This window comes from Anabrus simplex, chromosome 13 (genome assembly GCF_040414725.1).
Source record: "Anabrus simplex isolate iqAnaSimp1 chromosome 13, ASM4041472v1, whole genome shotgun sequence".
Classification (NCBI taxonomy): Eukaryota; Metazoa; Arthropoda; class Insecta; order Orthoptera; family Tettigoniidae; genus Anabrus; species Anabrus simplex.
The window spans coordinates 54,922,681-54,943,177 of NC_090277.1; the positions used below are offsets into that span (position 1 = coordinate 54,922,681).

Here is a 20,497-nt window from a genome sequence, read left to right on the forward strand (position 1 = left end):
TCAATTCGATTCAGTACCCGTTGATTCGTGTTTCGATCTATCCATCTCACCTTGAGCATGCTTCTGTAGTACCCCATTTCAAAAACTTCTACTCTCTTTCTGAGTTAGTTATCGTCCATGTTTCACTTCCATACAATGCCACGCTCTAGACGAAAGTCTTCAAAAAATGTAATTTCTATATTAATGTTCGAAGTGAGAAAAATTATGTTCTTAAGAAAGGCCTTCTTTATACCCTCCTTACTTACTGCCATCGTTAGTTATTTTACAGCCCAAGTGACAATATTCATCTGCATCCTTTAAGACTTCATTTCCTAATCTAACAGTTCCTGTATTACCTGACTTCGTTCAGCTGCACTCCATCACTTTTCTTTTAGACTTATTTATTTTCGTCTTGTATACCTTCCCCAAGACTTAGTTCATACCATTCAGCAATTTCCTTACATCTTCTGTAGACTCAGATAAAATTACAATATCATCAACAAATCTCAGGGTTTTGATTTCTTCTTCTTGGATTGTGATTCCCTTTCCATGCTTAACTGAAACGTATTACTAGAAGAAAAAAAAAACAAAACATATACACTTTGCCCTTTATTCAGATGCTGGATCAGTCGCAGCCATTTCCTGTTCTGTCTATAATCTCTCACGACTGCCTGAACTCGCTGCAGTCGCGTAAGTGCGGTCAGTATCCAGTATTCGGGAGATAGTAGGTTCGAACCCCACTGTCGGCAGCCCTGAAGATGGTTTTCCGTGGTTTCCCATTTTCACACCAGGCAAATGCTGGGGCTGTACCTTAATTAAGGCCACGGCCGCTTCCTTCCCAGTCCTAGCCCTTTCCTGTCCCATCGTCGCCATAAGACATATCTGTGTCGGTGCGACGTAAAGCCAATAGCAAAAAAAAAAAAAAAAAAAAACTTTTGTTTCCTTCTGGGTGTATTAACAGAAAGTTTTGTTTTTGGTGTCTCGAAGGACTGCTTTATTTTGGGAATCCGAAGTTAACCGCATCTCTTTACTTATTTAATATTTAAAATAAACGTCAAAGAAAACAATAATATATACTTAATTAATACACAGTAAGCTAACCAACAAGAAATTGAAGCAGTGAACTTCCACGAAAAAGAATTTGTAAGTACATCACAATATCTCCCGATTTCGCGTCGTTTGCCCTGCCAATTGAGCTATGGTTCAACACGTACTGCATGTACGTAAGATGACCTAATAGGTTGAGAGTTGATTTCGATATCAATGCGGTCTTGAAAATTCAATATTCACATCACAATATGATTCATATGTTTGAGGAAATCAAGATTTACAACTAGACGCTGCATTGTTACATGTTTGATGTTACACCACACTGGTTAAAAAAACCTATCATTCGAACATTCTTCTTTCCAGCATCAACAAAGCTAACCTCATCACGTGAACATTTTATCGTCAGTATGCCACCCTATCCCATGCTAAACTTTTCATTTCTACGTACGGCAACTATCGTATCCTACATCTGCTCTAATCTGCTTGTCATATTCATACCTTGGTCTGCCCATATCGTTCTTACCACCTACACTTCCTTCAAAAACCAATTGAACAAGTCCTGTGTGTCGTAAGATGTGTCCTGTCATTCTATCTCTTTTTCTCGTCAAATTTAGCTAAATCGATCGCCTCTCACCAATTCGATTCAGTATCTCTTCATTCGTGATTCGATCTATCCTTCTCACCTTCAGCATTATTCTGTAACACCACACTTCAAAAGCTTCTATTCTCTTTCTTTCTGAGGTTTTTAATTTATTGCGTGATTTTATGCTGTATTTTCGTTTTGACAATTTACTTTTAATGTCCGCCTTTGTAGCGTAGCGGTTAGTGTTATTAGCTACCGTCCTCAGGGGCCCGGGTTCGATTCTCATACTACCAGAAATTTAAGAATTGCAGGAGGATTGGTATGTGGTTAGAATGTTACATGCAGCTCACCTCCAATGGGAGTGCGCCTGAAAAGAGCTGCACCACCTCGGGATGAGGACACGAGTTTACTTTTTGTACTTTTAATAAGTGTTTAGCTAAATTACTTTTTATGTAACAGCTGAAGATGGCCTAATGATGGGTCTAAACATGTACTGATATTTTAGCTATTTTTATAATAGTAACTGACAAGTACTGACTAGGTGGATCTTTTAATAAATTCTTATAATAGAAAATATATTTAAATATATATTGTGAATATGGAACCAGAATGTAATTTGTAATATTTTTAATTAATTGGCTTCTGGTCCGATCGACCATTTAGCCAGCTACAATTTTGTATGTCTCTTATTAATTATGAATTGACTTGATGAAATGAACTCATACATTTAAGACGAACACGAACACCCAGCCCCCGAGCCGGAGAAATTAATCAGACGAAGTTAAAATCCCCGACCCGGCTGGGAATCGAACCGAGGATGCCTTGAACCAAAGGCCAGCACGCTAACCATTTAACCATGGAGCCAGAAAATTTGTAAGTTGTAATTTTCAGAGAATGGTTGCGTCGTTGTGCTATACTTTCTCTTAAAACAGTAATTACCATCACCACTTATAATCGGAAACAGCGCCGCATCTGGAGAATGTCCTGCTTCATGGGTAGCGTGCTGGCCTTTGGTTCAAGGGGCCCCGGTTTCGAATCCCAGTCGGGTGAGGATTCTTTTTTATTATTTGCTTTACGTTGCATTGACGCAGATAGGTTTTACGGCGATGATGGGACAGGAAAGAGCTAGGAGTGGGAAGGAAGCGGTTGTGGCCTTAATTAAGATACAGCCCCAGCATTTGTCTGGTATGAAAATGGGAAACCACGGAACATCACTTTCAGGTCTGCCGACAGTGGGTTTCGAACCCACTCTCTGCCGTATGCAAACTCATAGCTGTGCACCCCTAACCGCACGGCCAACTCGCCTGGTAGGTGGGGGATTTTAAATTTAATTGGTTAATTCTCATGGCTCAGGGGCTGGTTATTTGTACTGTGTTCATCACTAGAATTCATCTTACGTAGGGCTCGATTTTCACAGATCCGCAGGTCGTCTGCTCGGAGTCATCTCGAAAGACCTATACCAGGCCTCTTGTTCTTTCCTGACCCCGACTGTATCAGAGTATTTAAGGCCTATGGAGCCTTCATTTTCACGCCATTTGTGGCCGACACCTTCATTTTTCGAAGTATCGGAACCCTACCATTCCCCTCCCCCCTAATAATAATAATAATAATAATAATAATAATAATAATAATAATAATAATAATAATAATAATAATAATAATAATAATAATAATAGCGTATGACCTCCGGAGAGGGCTGGTGTGGGTCCTTTACTCGTAGATGGCCTTTTAGGCGACCTGCATATCTGTGAAGATGAGGGATCTACCTAGGATGATTTCTAATGATGAATACGCCACACACACACCCAGCCCCCGAGCCATTGCAATTAACCAATTAGGGTTAAAATCCCCGACCCGGCCGGGAATCCAACCCGGTACCCTCTGAACCGAAGGCCAGTACGCTGACCATTCAGCCAACGAGTCATTCCCCCGTCCCCCGATTAGTGTTGATGATGCTGATGATGCTTGTTTTTTAGAGGGGCCTAACATCTAGGTCATCGGTCCCATCCGATTAGTGTTAATAGAGGATAGTCGCCCCGTTGTACTTTCTCTTAAAACAATTATCACGACTTCCTAAGGTCTTATCGCTGAGCGGTAAAAACACAGACTATTTCACAGATATGACAATATATCACACATTCCAGGGAATATATATTTCTCTTTCTCTCTTAATGTGTTTACCATCCAGGTTCGGGTTTTACATCGGACTCAGCGAGGGACTCCACCTCTACCACCTCATGGGCAGTGTCCTGGAGCGTGAGACATTGGGTCGGGGATACAGCTGGGGAGGATGACCAGTACCGCGCCCAGGTAGCCTCACCTGCTATGTTGAACAGGGTCCTTGTGCGCGGATGGGAATATTAGAAGGGATAGACAAGGAAGAGGGAAGGACGCGGCCGTGGCCTTAAGTTAAGTACCATCCCGGCATTTGCCTGGAAGAGAAGTGGGAATCGAACCCACCTCTACTCATTTGACCTCCCGAGGCTGAGTGGACCCTGTTCCAGCCCTCGTACCACTTTTTCAAATTTCGTGGCAGAGACGGGAATCGAACCCGGGCCTCCGGGGGTGACAGCTAATCAGTAATCACACTAAACACTGCACCACAGAGGCTTGTTAGCTTAATTTTTTTTTTTGCTAGTTGCTTTAAGTCGCACCGACACAGATAAGTCTTATGGCGACGATTTGTTAGCTTAAGACAAGGCGGAAAAGTGTTTCATCATAGATTGAATGTAAGTCAAAGTGAACAAGATTGAACCATCATGGTTACAATAATAAAAGTCACCTGTGTAAATTCACCACTAATAATTCATTTACAAGATATCTTTACGTCCACAATACCAACAGAAACTATTATACACGCAAGACAAACTGACTTATCTGGATGAAGCAACTTTTATTAACAATAACTATGTACAAACAAGACATAGTTTAAATTTAGTATTGTTTTTACAAGATAACATACTTAAAGCTTGTAAATTAATGAATGGTATTATGTTAACATTTCGAGACATTACATTGTCAGTGGTGTTTTAATATTGGCAGTTGAGCTTGCATCCGGGAGATAGTAGGTTCGAATCCCACTATCGGCAGCCCTGAAGATGGTTATCCGTGTGGTTTCCCATTTTCACACCAGGCAAATGCTGGGACTGTACCTTAATTTTTTTTTGCTAGTTGCTTTACGTCGCACCGACTCAGATAGGTCTTATGGCGACGATGGGACAGGGAAGGGATAGGAGTGGGAAGGAAGTGGGAAGTGGCCGTGGCCTTAATTAAGGTGCAGCCCCAGCATTTGCCTGGTGTGAAAATGGGAAACCACGGAAAACCATTTTCAGGGCTACCGACAGTGGGGTTCGAACCTACTATCTCCCGAATACTTGATACTGGCCGCACTTAAGCGACTGCAGCTATCGAGCTCGGTGTACCTTAATTAAGGCCACGGCCGCTTCCTTCTAACTCCTAGCCCTTCCCTGTCCCATAAGACCTATCTGAGTCGGTGCGACGTAAAGCAAAAAGGCAGTTTTCGCACGAATTGAGGGTGATCTCAAAGGGACACATTTCGGTGTTTAGTCATTATGTTAATAGTGTCATGGATGTTTAAATTATATAAATGATGTTAATGAGGTAGAGTGAATGATTTATAAATGTAACAAGTTCAAAGTATTTTCATGTTTTGCACCGATGAAAAAAAGAGCATTTGGGGCTCTCGAAACATGTACAGCTGATAGTAAAATAAAATAAATTGTTAAGTATTTACAAGGCGGAATAAATGTTATATATTGAATGTAAGATTATCTTGTCAGAGTCAAAAGATAAAGAGCAATCACCGTAGTAAGTTACAGCAAAATTGAAAAAAAAATATGAAAAAAATGACTTCCGTGGTTTCTCACCAGAATGAGTGATATAGCAAAGTCACCTCCATACAGGCCATGGAGGCCCTTGGAGGAGTGGAAGGTAAAGGCTTCCACCATTGTTAACCTCGGCACGTGATGGGGTAGAGTGGCTAGCTCTACGCCCGGCCGCCTTTGCCCCCAGGAATTAACCTGGTACTAATTTTTGGTGTAGGCTGAGTGAACCTCAGGGCCATATGCACCTCCAGAAGTGGAAATCTCGTTTCTTAAATTTTACGACTTCCTGACGGGGATTCGAACCTACGTCCTTCCGGGCGAACCGAGCACGCCTTTACCGCCTCGGCCAGGTAGCCCCTATGAGTGGTATAATGGTAGGTAAATTACATCGCGGCTTGGAAAAAATGAAAGAGTGGGAGGTATTGTGAAGTAAAAACGATTTCCTAATGAATTTAGTCACTTGTATATCTGTTGTCCACTATTGGCAAGCAGAAGCGTCCGCACGATGCGACTACTACTGATGTTAACTTTCCGTCGGGCGCAACTGATCTGATTGGTACACGTGTTAATTCTTATCTTGTATTCGTCATTCGCGGGGACTTCGCTACTTCCACCTTTCAGTAGTTTCCTGTTTCCGCGTGATCTTCAAGCCCAAAACGGCCAGTTCATCAGAATCTTTTATTTTGATTGATAATAAAAGAATGCAGTAGTTTATAAGTATTCACAATGATAGTAATATTATCCATCCTTATGTTCGTCAGGCACGTTGCGCTCGAACACGATGTATATTTCTATTGCATTGTTTTGTTTCAGTATTTAAACTTAAAAATAGACTTTCTTATGATAATATTTATGTAAACATAAGTGATAAATATAATTTAAAGGGAAATCATTAAAATAATATAGAAGTTTTCTTCAATAAATGTTGCAAATTACTTGAATTTCTGATTTCTATAGTGTGTCTGTCAGACTTATTATGCCCGCTGGCGTAGACATGGAATTCAAATTTGACATCAAGTGGTGCGGATTGTCCTGGCGTAAATAGTTGGGGTTTCCGACGAAAGAGAAGCGTTACAAAAATGTTACAAAGTTTGGACTGGCAAGACGAGCTGTTCGACTAAGTGGTATGTTCCGAGCTGTCAGTGGAGAGATGGCGTGGGATGACATCAGTAGACGAATAAGTATGAGTGGTGTCTTTAAAAGTAGGAAAGATCACAATATGAAGATAAAGCTGGAATTCAAGAGGACAAATCGGGGCAAATATTCGTTTATAGGAAAGGGACTTAGAGATTGGAATAACTTACCAAGGAAGATGTTCAATAAATGTCCAATTTTTTTGCAGTTATTTAAGAAAAGGATAGGGAAACAACAGATAGGGAATATGCCATCTGGGCGATTGCCTTAAATGCAGATCAGTAGCGATTGGTTCATTGATTTAGAGCTCGGATTGTTAACCAGTAATAGGTCAGAATGCATACTGAAGCGGGTAACAAGTATACGCCAATCTGCACAACGGTTATGTTATGAGTTTTGCATAGACCTTAGGGTTTCGGCAGATCAGAACCCCTAGAATGTATGCTACTCTCACTACATTACGGAAGAGCGGTCTAGACTACGCATCCTAACAACCAAATTAGTTTGTATTCTAACCTATTACTGCTTAAAAGTCAGGGGTCTAATTGATATCATCATAAAGTCGAAACCGTTCGCAGGTAGATGACGAGCTAGGTGGTACGAAATGTCCTCAAAATTCAAGTGGTGTGGAATGTCCGTGGTACGAAATGTCTGGACATCCCACACTTCACATTGAATCGGTAAGAACTGATAACCAAATGCTTCTTGGAGTTGCTAATGTAAAGAAGGGGGTGTAATTACGGGAAGCTCATCTTGAGGGAGGTTGGGAGGACATCGGCTTTAACAGTAACTTGTTGACCGCGTGGAGTGAAGTTTCGTGTCTTGAGAGCATAAAACGTGTGGCACACTTAACTGAGGAGAAGGTGAGAAGATGGAGTGATGTACTGTGCACTGCAAACAGCCGTGTCCTAACAAGAACAGGATACAAGTTACAGGTCAAAACTTGGAATTTTTGATGACGAGCGCCTTCTTCCACACCGATACTTGGAGATTGTTTTGATATTCATTAACCCTCAAAGTAATGGTTTATTGTAATTCCTCTTCTGGAGCCTCCGTGGCTCAGGCGGAAGTGCCCCGGTCTCACACCGCTGGGTTCCATGGTTCAAATCCCGGACACTCCACGTGAGATTCGTGCTGGACAAAGCGGAGGCGGGACAGTTTTTTTCTCCGGGTAGTCCGGTTTTCCTTGACATCTAACACTCTCCAATATAATTTCATTTCATGTGTCAGTCATTAACTATTGCCCCAGAGGAGTGCGACAGGCTTCGGCAGCCGGCACAATTCGTATTCTCGTCACTAGATGGGGGGATTTATTCATTCCATTCCTGACCCGGTCAAATGACTGGAAAAAGGATGTAGATTTTCATTTTCACATGTGTAATTGTTGTTCTTTTCGTGAAAGTCTTATTGTATATCTATCTTTTTCAATCCGTTTACCGTTCAGGGTTGGCTTTTCCCTCGGACTCAGCGGGGGATCCCACATTACCGCCTCAAGGGCAGTGTCCTAGAGCGGGAGACTTTGAGTCGGAGGGCTAAAACTGGGGAGGAGGACGAGTACCTTCTCCAGGCGGCCTCACCTGCTATGCTGAACCAGGGCCTTGCTGGGGGGATAAGAAGTTTGGAAGGGATAGAGAAGGAAGCGGTCGTAGCCCTAAATTAGGTACCATCCCGGCATTTACCTGGAGGAAAATTGGAAAACAACGAAAATCCACTTCGAGGATGGCTGACGTGTGAATCGAACTTTTCTTGACCTCACGAGGCTGAATGGACCGTGTTCCAGTCCTCGTTCCACTTTTCACCTTGACCTCCGGGGATGGCAGCTAATCACACAAACCACTACAGAACAGTGACGGTTTCTTCTTTTTCTTAAGACGCCGTCTCCGAGCGGAGGTTGGCGATCCACGTAACTAGCTCTGATCTTGACAGCGCAGAATGGAATGCCATTTCTGAAGTACAGCAGTGCCATCTTCGAAGGTCTTTCAGCCGTGCATTTCTTCTTCTCCCAACAGATCTCTTCCCCTGTATCTTCCCTTCGATAATAAGCTGTAATAACTGATACCTCTCACCTCTCATGATATGTCCTAGATATTGCGTTTTCCTCTGTTTTATGGTGAGCAGTAGTTCTTTTTGCTTTTTCATCCGACGAAGGACCTCGGCATTTGAGATTTTCATTACCCAGGATATCCGCAAGAGACGGCGATGCAGGAACATTTCGAAGGCATCAATACGTTTTTCTATGATTGGATCCAGAGTCCAGCTTTCACATCCATATAGGAGAACAGAAAATATATAGCAGCGGATCATACGAATTCGTAGTTGGAGACTGAGATCTGACCTCACAAAGAATTTCTTCATTGTAATGAATTGTTTCCTGGCCTGCTCAATTCTAGATATTATCTCCCGTTTGGAGTTACATTGGCCATCCAAGATGGCACCCAGATATTTGCGATAAGACACTTGCTCAACTATTTTATCTTTTATTGTGAGATTTGTGAGTGGCGGTTTATTTTATAGTAATGAATCAAAATCTGAAAAATTAACTATTATTAACGCACTTAATTTGGTAGACAGTCAACCTTCACCTCTCCTTCGAAATTCGTTCAGAGCGCATTACAAAGTTACCATTTTGTAGCTATTTGTGTATGAACCCCCCCGCCTCCCGGTCGCTATATCCCCCACAAGCTCGGGTGCTTTTTGTTGTCTATACATTTTTGTGTCTTCCCCACTTCTAATTCCCAATCGACGCTACTCAATATAACGCAATGAGGATGATAAACAAAATGGCTGAATAAATAAACTACAGCCCACAGCACTTCTCAAATATAGATGAGCTCGTTTAGCGCTCTCAACAATACAACTGTAGCCTCCAAATGCTTTCCACAGAATGGCGCGCTCATACTTCACGTGACCTCTCAACAAACGAAAATTGACTATTGCACGAATTATGACGGAAATTACTGAAGGCCACCGCAGCCAAAAATACAAAAACTCTTAATTTTCTCGAAAACCTCGAAAATGCCTTTGGCGTTTCCTGTAGAAAATGTAATTTTAAGACCACATAGTACAATTTATTATTCGATAGTGCCAAACTTCACCCAATATTTTATTTGATGTAGAGGAAGTTAGGGACATACCACTGTAAATTCCTCCACTAGTTCTAAACCGTGAAATGTATCAAAATAAAAATTATCCCCTGCGTTACTCGGGATTTCAAGCCATATCCTTACCAAATTTTAGCTCAAACGGTACAGCAGTTTTCGAGGCTATCCAGAACAAACAAACACTATTTTATTTTCATTAAATCCAATGCAATCCAGAAACGAGAGAGGTAAGGACTCAGTTTGTCCCCCCATCCTTTTCAATGTTTATAGAGAAGAGGCAGTAAAGGAATTCAAAGCGCAGTTTCCGAAGGGAATCACAATCTAAGGAGAGGAAATCAAAACCCTGAGATTTGCTGATGATATTGTTATTTTTTTTTGAGCGCAGAAGATATGGAGAAGTTGCTGAACAGTCTTATGTAAGGATGAAAGATGAAAATAAATAAGTCCAAAACAAAAGTAATGGAATGAATTTGAAGTCAGTTGATTCAGGTAATAATAGATTAGGAAATGAAGTATTAAAGGAAGTAAATGAATATTGTTACTTGGGTAGTAAAATAACTTCTTTTTTTGCTATTGCCTTTACGTCGCACCGATACAGATATGTTTTACGGCAACAATGGGACGGAAAAGGACTGGGAAGGAAGCGGCCGTGGCCTTATTTAAGGCACAACCCCAGCATTTGCCTGGTGTGAAAATTGGGAACCACGGAAAACATCTTCAGGGCTGCCGACAATGGGGTTCGAACCCACCATCTCCCGAATACTGGATACTGGCCGCACTCAAGCGACTGCAGCTATCGAGATCGGCAGTAAAATATCTAACGACGGCAGAAGTAAGAGGACATGAATTGCAGACTAGCACAAGCAAGGGAGGCCTTTTTTAAAATAAGTTTGCTAACTTCGAACACTGGTATAGGAATTAGAAATAGGTTTTTGAAGACTTTCTTCTGGATCATGGCATTGTATGGAGGTGAAACATGGACGATAACTCGTTCAGAAAGAAAGAGAGTACAAGAGTTTGAAATGTGGTGTTACAGAAAAATGCTGAAGGTGAAATAGATAGATCGGATCATAAGTGAAGAGATACTGAATCGAATCGGAAGGGGAGATCTATTTGGCTAAATTTGACGAGAAGAAGAGATAAAATGATAGGACACATCTTAAGACACCTAGGTCTTGTGCAGTTGGTTCTTTAGGGAAGTGTATGCGGGTAAGATCGGTAGGGGTAGAACCGATATGAATATGACAAGCAGATAAGAGCAGATGTATGATGCAGCAGTTACGTAGAAATGAAAAGGTTAGCACAGGATAGGGTGGCATGAAGATCTGCATAAAACCAGTCTATGGACTGATATCTCAAACAACAACAACAACAACAACAACAACAACAACAACAACAACAACAACAACAACAACAACCTAGTATAGATAACCGACCGCCGTGTTTCACATTCTTCACTAACGTTAGACAAGTCGTCAGTAGGTGTTACCAACGAGAGAGCTACAGGGTGTAAGGCAGGGCCTCTCAAACGCTCAAAATCTCACGCGTACAAACAGCGGCGCAGAGTTCTTGTGCACAGTGCATCGGTTCCACTCGGCTCGGCTCGGACCAACGCTTCGTCTCTGGGCTACTCGGCTAAGCTCGGCTCAACTCGGCTCGGATTAGGAGCGCTACGGAGCAAGTGAGGAAGAGGGAGACAGGCATGGGGAAAGAGAGAGACAGCGCTATTGCTCCAAATCGAGTAGTGGGGGTCTGCACGCTGGTCAACCAAGCGAAGTTGTCTTTTGCACCGTGCACAGTGCATGCACCAGGCGCATGCACCCTGAGAGGCCCTGCCTATAAGGGATGGACAATAGGCTACCTAATACTTTGGAGAAAACTCTTCCAAAATCGCTTCAACAACTCGCCATTATTGAAGCAACACAAACACACACACAAAAACGACAGACAAATTTATACACAAATCTACACTATATAATTTTGTACACAAGGTAAATAAAGGTGGATACAGAAAGTGAAAAAGAAAGAACGCTACCTGGTGGAAGCCGAGGTAACTCTCGATACTGTGCGTGGCAAAGAACACTTCACCCTCACACGTGAGGATGACAAGGAACCCATTGAGCGCCTGGAACAGAAAACAGAAAGACATGGCTTAATAATAATAATAATAATAATAATAATAATAATAATAATAATAATAATAATAATAATAATAACAACAGCTTTAAGTACTTGGGAGAATGGTTGGAATCCAAACTCTCTGAAGGAACAGATTTGTCAACTCCAGTTAACAGGCTTGAAATGGCCTACTAACTGACGAAGAATACCTATAATAAAAAGTGTCTCTCTCGTAATACTAAGATGAAGCACTACCAGACAGTCATCCGCCCTGAGGCCTTATATGCTTCAGAATGTTTAACACTCAACAGGAAGGGACTTATGGAAAAACTTGAAATCCGGGAAAGAAAGATAATGAGGAAGATACTGGGGCCAGTCAAGGAGGGTGACAGTTATAGAGGACGGCCTAATCAAGAGCTCTACAAGTACTGTGAAAGAATAACGAATGTAGCAAGGAAGAGACGCCTAGCATTCTATGGGCACGTCTACAGGATGCATCCTACCAGGTTGACCAACCGGATTCTCAGCTACTGGCAAAATAGGAAGACCAAGTCACCATGGTTGATGGAAGTGGATGAAGATCTACAGGAACTGGGAATAACAGAAGGAATCTTAAAGGATCGTACAGCACTCAGAAAGATGCTTAAACATAAGAAGTTCCAGGACAGATTACCAACAAAGAAGACTGGCGCCCTTTGGACAAAGGAGAGGAAGGACCAACACAGCCTGAGGATGCGCAACTACTGGGCAAACATCAAAGCCCATTCCAAAATGCAATAGTTGAATGTCGTGGTCCTTAGCTGGCCTATTCGAAACAACAAGAAGAAGAAGAAGAAGAAGAAGAATGTATGCGGGTAAGATCGGTAGGGGTAAAACCAATATGACTATGCCAAGCAGATAAGTGCAGATGTATGATACAGCAGTAACGTAGAAATGAAAAGATTAGCACAGGATAGGGTGGAATGAAGAGCTACATCAAACCAGTCTATGGACTGATAACTCAAGCAACAACAATAACAACATCAACCTAGTATAAATAATAATAATAATAATAATAATAATAATAATAATAATAATAATAATAATAATAATAATAATAATAATAATAATAATAATAATAAACAAAGATATTGAAGAACGCAAGCCACTCAGGAGGAAACTAAGAGACCACCAGGGTTTTCCAAAAGGAAAGGCCAAAGTTTAACACGGGAAGGACGTGGACGGAAGAAAGAAAAGAGGAACACCGGTAACGAAGGAAGGACCACTGGGCAAAGATCAAAGACCAGAGAAGAAAACTGAAATAACGTGGTCCTTAGTGGCCCGATACGAACAAATAGTAATAATAATAATGGAGGGCTAAGTGGCTCAGACGATTGAGGTGCTAGCTTTCTGACCCCAACTTCGCAGGTTCGATCCTGGCTCAGTCCGGTGTTGCAGGCTTTACGTCCTGGTAACTACTTTTACATGAATGTTAGACTCATCGGCTGAATAGTAGCGTTGAGGCCTACGGTTCAGAGGATCCCGGGTTCGATTCCCGGCCGGGTCGGGGATTTCAATCGTGCTTGATTAATTCTTCTGGCTCGTGGACTGTTTGTGTTTGTTCCAACTCTTTCCTCTTCATATTCAAACACTACCAACCACCACAGAAACGCGCAATAGTGATTACGTCGGTCCATATCAGGTTGGCGTCAAGAAGGGCATCCGGCCGTAAAAAGGGACAAATCCACATGAGCGACACAGTTCGCACCCGCGACCTCACAGATGTGAGAAGAGTAGAAGAAGAAGAAGAAGAAGAAGAAGAAGAAGAAGAAGAAGACCGAGCTCGATAGCTGCAGTCGCTTAATTGCGGCCAGTATCCAGTATTCGGGAGATAGTGGGTTCGAATCCCACTGTCGGCAACCCTGAAGATGGTTTTCCGTGGTTTCCCATTTTCACACCAGGCAAATGCTGGAGCTGTACCTAATTAAGGCCACGGCCGCTTCCTTTCCCATCGTCGCCATAAGACCTATCTGTGTCGGTGTGACGAAAATAAACTTGCAAAAAAGAAGAAGAAGAAGAAGAAGAACTTCCTTTACACGATTGAATGACTTTGAGGTCCCAGAATTTTGTCCTGCAGATTTTTCTTTTTCTTGCCAGTAAATCTACTGCTCTGAGACGAGGCTCGCCTACTTTAGAACCTTGTTATTTATTTTTTATAGTTTGCTTTACGTCGCACTGACACAGATAGATCTTATGGCGACGATGGGAGAGATAGGGCTTTGGAGTGGTAAGGAAGGGGCCATGGCCATTAATTAAGCCCCAGCGCTTGCCTGGTGTGAAAATCGAAACCACGGAATATCATCTTCATGGCTACCGACAGTGGAGTTCGAACCCACTTCTCCCGAATCCAAGCTGGCAGGTACGTGACACAAGCCGCACAACCACTCGCTCAGTTTAAGTACCTATAATTATCAACGAATTGAGGCGGTGTCGAACACGCGAACTGTCTGAAATGATACTTCGTTCCGCTGTTAAGCACCTGAAATGCAGTGTAGTGTCAAGGACTTCTTACGTGTCTCCGTATTTATCAAGTTATATTTATTTCAATAAATAATTTCATTAGGGAGTAATATCTTATCCCAATTGGTTATATTTATTAAATTTATTATATTTTCAGTAGATTTTAAGGCGTTTACCCACGTACCTTCGTGACGTAGTTCTACCACTGAATAATTCAAGGAGAGTTTAAGCATTCATATGCTACAATTGCGCTCAAATCCATCTAAGCCCTTCTCCATTCGACCAACAGGCAAGCGTCCCGCTACTGTTATCGCTCCAGGAGGCTTAGCCTATGATTTGCATGATGTGTGAGTTATGGCTCTCATTTCCATATCAGGCTACGTCTTCCATGACTGTTTCAACTGGACTGGATCATCCAAATGTGACTACGTCCAAGTCTTACTCCTACTTGTATAGCTACCAGTGGGAAGCTTTTCAGACTGAAATAGAGTAGTCATTCATACTATAGTCCTCTCCGTGTATAGTAATTTCCACGTAAGGAAATACCCCAGAAAGTAAATATCGCCACCCGATGCTCTTCTTTTCTCTTTTTTGTAATGGCTGATCACTGCTGCCAACCTGCCTGGTTACATATTAAAATCACCAGACATAACCATAACAAACTAACCTCAATGTAGGAAACACCGATAATCAATGTTTCCCTACCCTAGTAAATGATAAAAGATAAGATCAAATAAATCAAGATAATTATGAATATCTCGTCGATTTCCACGCTCAATGAGGAATTAAGGAAATAAACACACTTTCTCACTCAAATTATCCGTCTTTATTTTGATATACACTAGGCGTACTATAACCATATTCTTGACAAGAGGGGCGTGTTAAACGATGCAATTTATTTAATAAGTCTTTGCAGTGTGATTTTAGAAAGTTCCAGACATCCAATGACTTCCCTTTCTTTTGCGCGAACATTTCCTTCTCTCTTCAACACCGGTAACCAGTAAGGAGAGAAATTATTGGGCATATTTTCAGCCTGCAGGCTGGTTATATCTTCAAGCTTGTCAGGTAACATATAGGAATACTAATGTGCCAAGCTCCGTGAACGGAAATTAGGTCAGGTTTCAAGTTCACTGCGGATTTGAAAATAATAATGTTATAAGTTCTACTGCCAAAATTTCGTCCCGCAAGAGTTATTTCGTGTACCGGTAGATCTAGACATGAGACTGACGTACTTGAGCACTTTAATCATTTCACGCAAACAATGTTAATAAATGCATTATGCGAACATGCCACAATTCTACCTACTTGGTATTAGCCAAATAGATTTACAATCCCACAGAAAAAGAAAATATGCTTTAAATATTCTCGCAAATGTATCACTAGTGACTTTAACGGCAATGCGGTGGCAACACACAATTCACGCTAGAACAGTGACTGAACGTTGCCAACGTGCCAGATTAACGGTTAATGTAAGACGTCGTATCGGCAAGTAGGGTCCCTAAACTGTATGGTTACCGACACTGAAAAAGACCTGCAAAATACCCAACAGCAAGAAAAGTAACTATAAATCGATACCTTAATATTACAGGGGAGAAAGGGTAAGGTTGCACCCTTAGGGTACGCCCTTATAGTCCTCTCCGTGTAAGGTATCAAATAATAATAATAATCGTATGGCCTCAGCTACCGTTTGCAGACATTTCGATTTGACGCCATCTGGCTGTCTGCTCGTCAATTTCGACGTTCCGGTTTACTCTGTCTGCCATCTAGCGGACCTAGAGTAAACCGGATCTCTCTTGGGCGTCTATGGCCGAGATTTAATTAATTTTGTCGGGTAAATACCAAATGTATCACCAGAGATCTTTTACATGCCGACATCGTACGACATGGAGTGTCGAATGGACTTTTTTCCGCCCTTCAAAAATCCGACTACCTCTGCCGGGTTTGAACCCGCTATCTTGGGATCCGGAGGCCGACACTCTACCACGGACCCACAGAGGCAGCTATATTAAGGTATCGATTTATAGTTACTTTTCTTGCTGTTGGGTATTTTGCAGGTCTTTTTCAGTGTCGGTAACCATACAGTTTAGGGACCCTACTTGCCGATACGACGTCTTACATTAACCGTTAATCTGGCACGTTGGCAACGTTCAATCACTGTTCTAGCATGAATTGCGTGTTGCCACCGCATCGCCGTTAAAGTCACTAGTGATACATTTGCGAGAATATTTAAAGCATATTTTCTTTTTCTGTGGGATTGTAAATCTATTTGGCTAATACCAAGTAAGTAGAATTGTGGCATGTTCGGATAATGCATTTATTAACATTGTTTGCGTGAAATGATTAAAGTGCTCAAGTACGTCAGTCTCATGTCTAGATCTACCGGTACACGATATAACTCTTGCGGGACGAAATTTTGGCAGTAGAACTTATAACATTATTATTTTCAAATCCGCAGTGAACTTGAAACCTGACCTAATTTCCGTTCACGGAGCTTGGCACATTAGTATTCCTATATGTTTCCTGATAAGCTTGAAGATATAACCAGCCTGCAGGCTGAAAATATGCCCAATAATTTCTCTCCTTACTGGTTACCGGTGTTGAAGAGAGAAGGAAATGTTCGCGCAAAAGAAAGGGAAGTCATTGGATGTCTGGAACTTTCTAAAATCACACTGCAAAGACTTATTAAATAAATTGCATCGTTTAACACGCCCCTCTTGTCAAGAATATGGTTATAGTACGCCTAGTGTATATCAAAATAAAGACGGATAATTTGAGTGAGAAAGTGTGTTTATTTCCTTAATTCCTCCTTGAGCGTGGAAATCGACGAGATATTCATAATTATCTTGATTTATTTGATCTTATCTTTTATCATTTACTAGGGTAGGGAAACATTGATTATCGGTGTTTTATACATTGAGGTTAGTTTGTTATGGTTATGTCTGGTGATTTTAATATGTAACCAGGCAGGTTGGCAGCAGTGATCAGCCATTACAAAAAAGAGAAAAGAAGAGCATCGGGTGGCGATATTTACTTTCTGGGGTATTTCCTTACGTGGAAATTACTATATTTCCACTGCCCTATTGAGAACACATGTTTCTAAAAACTAAGAATACATTGATTTGTTCGGCAATTTCGTTATATTCATGCTGGCAAGAACAACTGCAGCGGAAATTAAATGGTGTCGTCCCATTTGCGGTCAGTCCCATTTGCGATCACTCTTATCAGTGGGGATATGGAATTCCCTACTCAAGGACTGGTACAGGCAGACAGTCTTTTAATTAGCTGGCGTCAGCTGCGTGCTAGGATTCGGATGCTGAAACTCATTAAATTAATTATGTTTACCGCTTGAGTCCGATGCGTTAATATCGGGTCAAGGAGACTAAATAGGACTTATTTGTACCTTTTATTTAGGTTTAGCAGATGGTTATGGGTGTAATCAAATGATTTTTGAAATGCAAGACAAAAGCAGGGCTTATTAAACCGTTAAACTTCTTCAAATTCAAAATTAATGTTTTGCTGTAACACTCTACTTCCTCGACATTGCGACCCTTTTTGGGTTGTGTCTTGATTGTGGACAAGGCAAAAACCGTCCAGATTCCGAACAACTAAATATACCCTGTCCAGATTGCGAACAAGAGATTAGTAATAATAATAATCGTATGGCCTCAGCTACCGTGTGCAGACATTTCAATTTGACGCCATCTGGCTGTTTGCTCGTCAATTTCGACGTTCCGTTTTACTATAGGCCACCGCTAGATGGCAGACCGAGTAAACCGAAACTCTCTTGGACGTCTATGGCTGAGATTTAATGAATTTTGTCGGGTAAACAGCAAATGTGTCACCAGAGATCTTTTACATGCCGACATCGTACGACATGGAGTGTCGAATGGACTTTTTTCCGCCCTTCAAAAATCCGACTACCTCTGCCGGGTTTGAACTCGCTATCTTGGGGATTAGTGTTGACGTGGGATACATAAAACAGATACAGTTTTCAAAACAGTCTCATATGAAATTTTTGTTCTTAACTGGTACATTGGGATGTTTTAGATAACCCAACAATATTTATAAAAATATTTTTCTTATTGAAAATGTTTAATAATTTAGTTTGGGGTAATCTTATGATTTAGAATATCCTTTTTATTGTATAACATAACTAGAGGGGCATTTGTTTATGGTGGATTAGTGAGAGTTGTATTATTAATAGATTATTATTATTATTATTATTATCTTTTTGATACTAGGTCTTATGGTGACGATGGGATAGGAAAGGGCTAGGAGTTGGAAGGAAGCGGTCGAGGCCTTAAGGTACAGCCCCAGCATTTGCCTCGTGTGAAAATGGGAAACCACGAAAAATCATCTTCAGGGCTGCCGACAGCCGAACCCTTAAGCTACCTGTTCATAGAATTCGGACGAAACGTTACTCGGGCGCTTCGACACCTCAACACGCGCACAACTATGAAGATAGGTGTATTTGCTAAAATACGCTCCTTTTGTAGACCATTGGCAGCGTCTGTCTTCGGATCCCATGTAAAAATTCTTTGGTGATACATTTAGGGTTACCGAGCGAGTTGGCCGTGCGGTTAGAGGCGCGCAGGCGTGACCTTACATCCGGGAGATAGTGGGTTCGAACCCCAGTGTCAGCAGCCCTGAAGATGGTTTACCGTGATTTCCGAATTTCATACCAGGCAAATGCTGGGGCTGTACGTTAATTAAGGCCACGCCCGCTTCTTTCCCACTCCTAGCCCTTTCCTATCCCATCGTCGCCATAAGACCTATCGGTGTCGGTACGACGTAAAGCAGATCGTAAAAGTAAAATAAGTCTTTCTTTCTTTCCTTCTCTCTTTCTTAATCCGTTTACAGTCCAGGGTTGTTTTTTCCCTCGGACTCAGCGAGGGATCCCACCTCTACCGTCTCAAGGGCAGTGTCCTGGAGAGCGAGACTTTGGGTCGGGGGATACAACTGCGGAGGATGACCCGTACCTCGCCTAGGTGGCCTCACCTCCTATGCTGAACAGAGGCTTGTGTGGGGGGGGGATGGGGGATGGGAAGATTACAAGGGATAGGCAAGGAAGAGGGAAGGAGGCGGCCGTGGCCTTAAGTTAGGTACCATCGCGGCATTTGCCTGGAGGAGAAGTGGGAAACCACGGAAAACCACTTTGAGGGTGGTTGAGGAGGGAATCGAGGCCCCCTCTACTCAGTTGACCTCCGGAGGCTGTGTGGACGCTGTTCCAGCCCTCGTACCAATTTTCAAATTTCGTGGCAGACCGGGGATTCAAACTCGGGCCTCCAGGGGTGGCAACTTATCACACTAACCACTACACCACAGAGGCGGACCATGTAGTGTTTATCCGACACAATTAAAAAAAATCAGCCATAGATCGCCCTTGAGAGGTTTCTTTATCTTCTGGCAGAGTAACATGTAACGTCCGGATTACACTCAAGCAATCTAATTAGCATCAAATCAGAATGTCTGCGCATGATAGTTGGGACCGTACTACTACTGTTATTATTATTGTTATTATTATTATTGTTATTATTATTTATTTATTTTCCTCAAATTGTAGGTACAATTGAGGGACTGTGAATGGCGAAAGGTCATAGCCCCACATACACGAATGTGCCTCCATCCCCACTTAAAATTACAATATTAAAATATGCAATTATATTCTACATAGTGTGCTTATATACAGTTACCGTATTTCCATAGACATATATTTACATAATATTCACAAGACCTGTTCAACAGTGTATTATTGTTCCAAAGCATACAGTTGTGAATATTTTGCATCAACAGGAGCTGCTTAACTGAGGCGGTAAAGGCGTGCTCCTTTCACGCAAAAGGACATGTTTCGATTCCCCGTCAGGAAGTCGAAAAATGTAGAGGCGAGATGTTCACATCTGGAGAGGCACACTTTGCTGGGATTTACTCAGCTCACACTAAAAGTGAGTACGAAGTAGATTCTTGGAGGACAACGCCTGCCGGATATAGAGTTAACAATTTACTCCCTATTTTACGTATTTTACGAATAGTAGAAGCCTTTATCTTCCACTACTCCAAGTCCTTCTTGGTCTGAACGGTAATAGATTTGCTTTGCAATATTTTTATGATGAATGCCGCCCCCTCCCCAATGCATTTGGAACTTTCCCATTATACATTAAATAACGCATGATAGATTGTACACGAAGGAG

General features: G+C 41.9%; 1 protein-coding gene across 1 annotated transcript in view; it reads right to left on the minus strand.

Annotated features, from left to right (window-relative positions):
• Positions 1–20,497, minus strand: part of ss (spineless) — a 770,665-nt gene that overhangs the window by 126,673 nt on the left and 623,495 nt on the right. Inside the window, exon 4 of the mRNA XM_067157402.2 lies at positions 11,728–11,817. Within this exon, the coding sequence (XP_067013503.2) occupies positions 11,728–11,817 (90 nt within the window). The remainder of the gene's footprint in view (positions 1–11,727; positions 11,818–20,497) is intronic.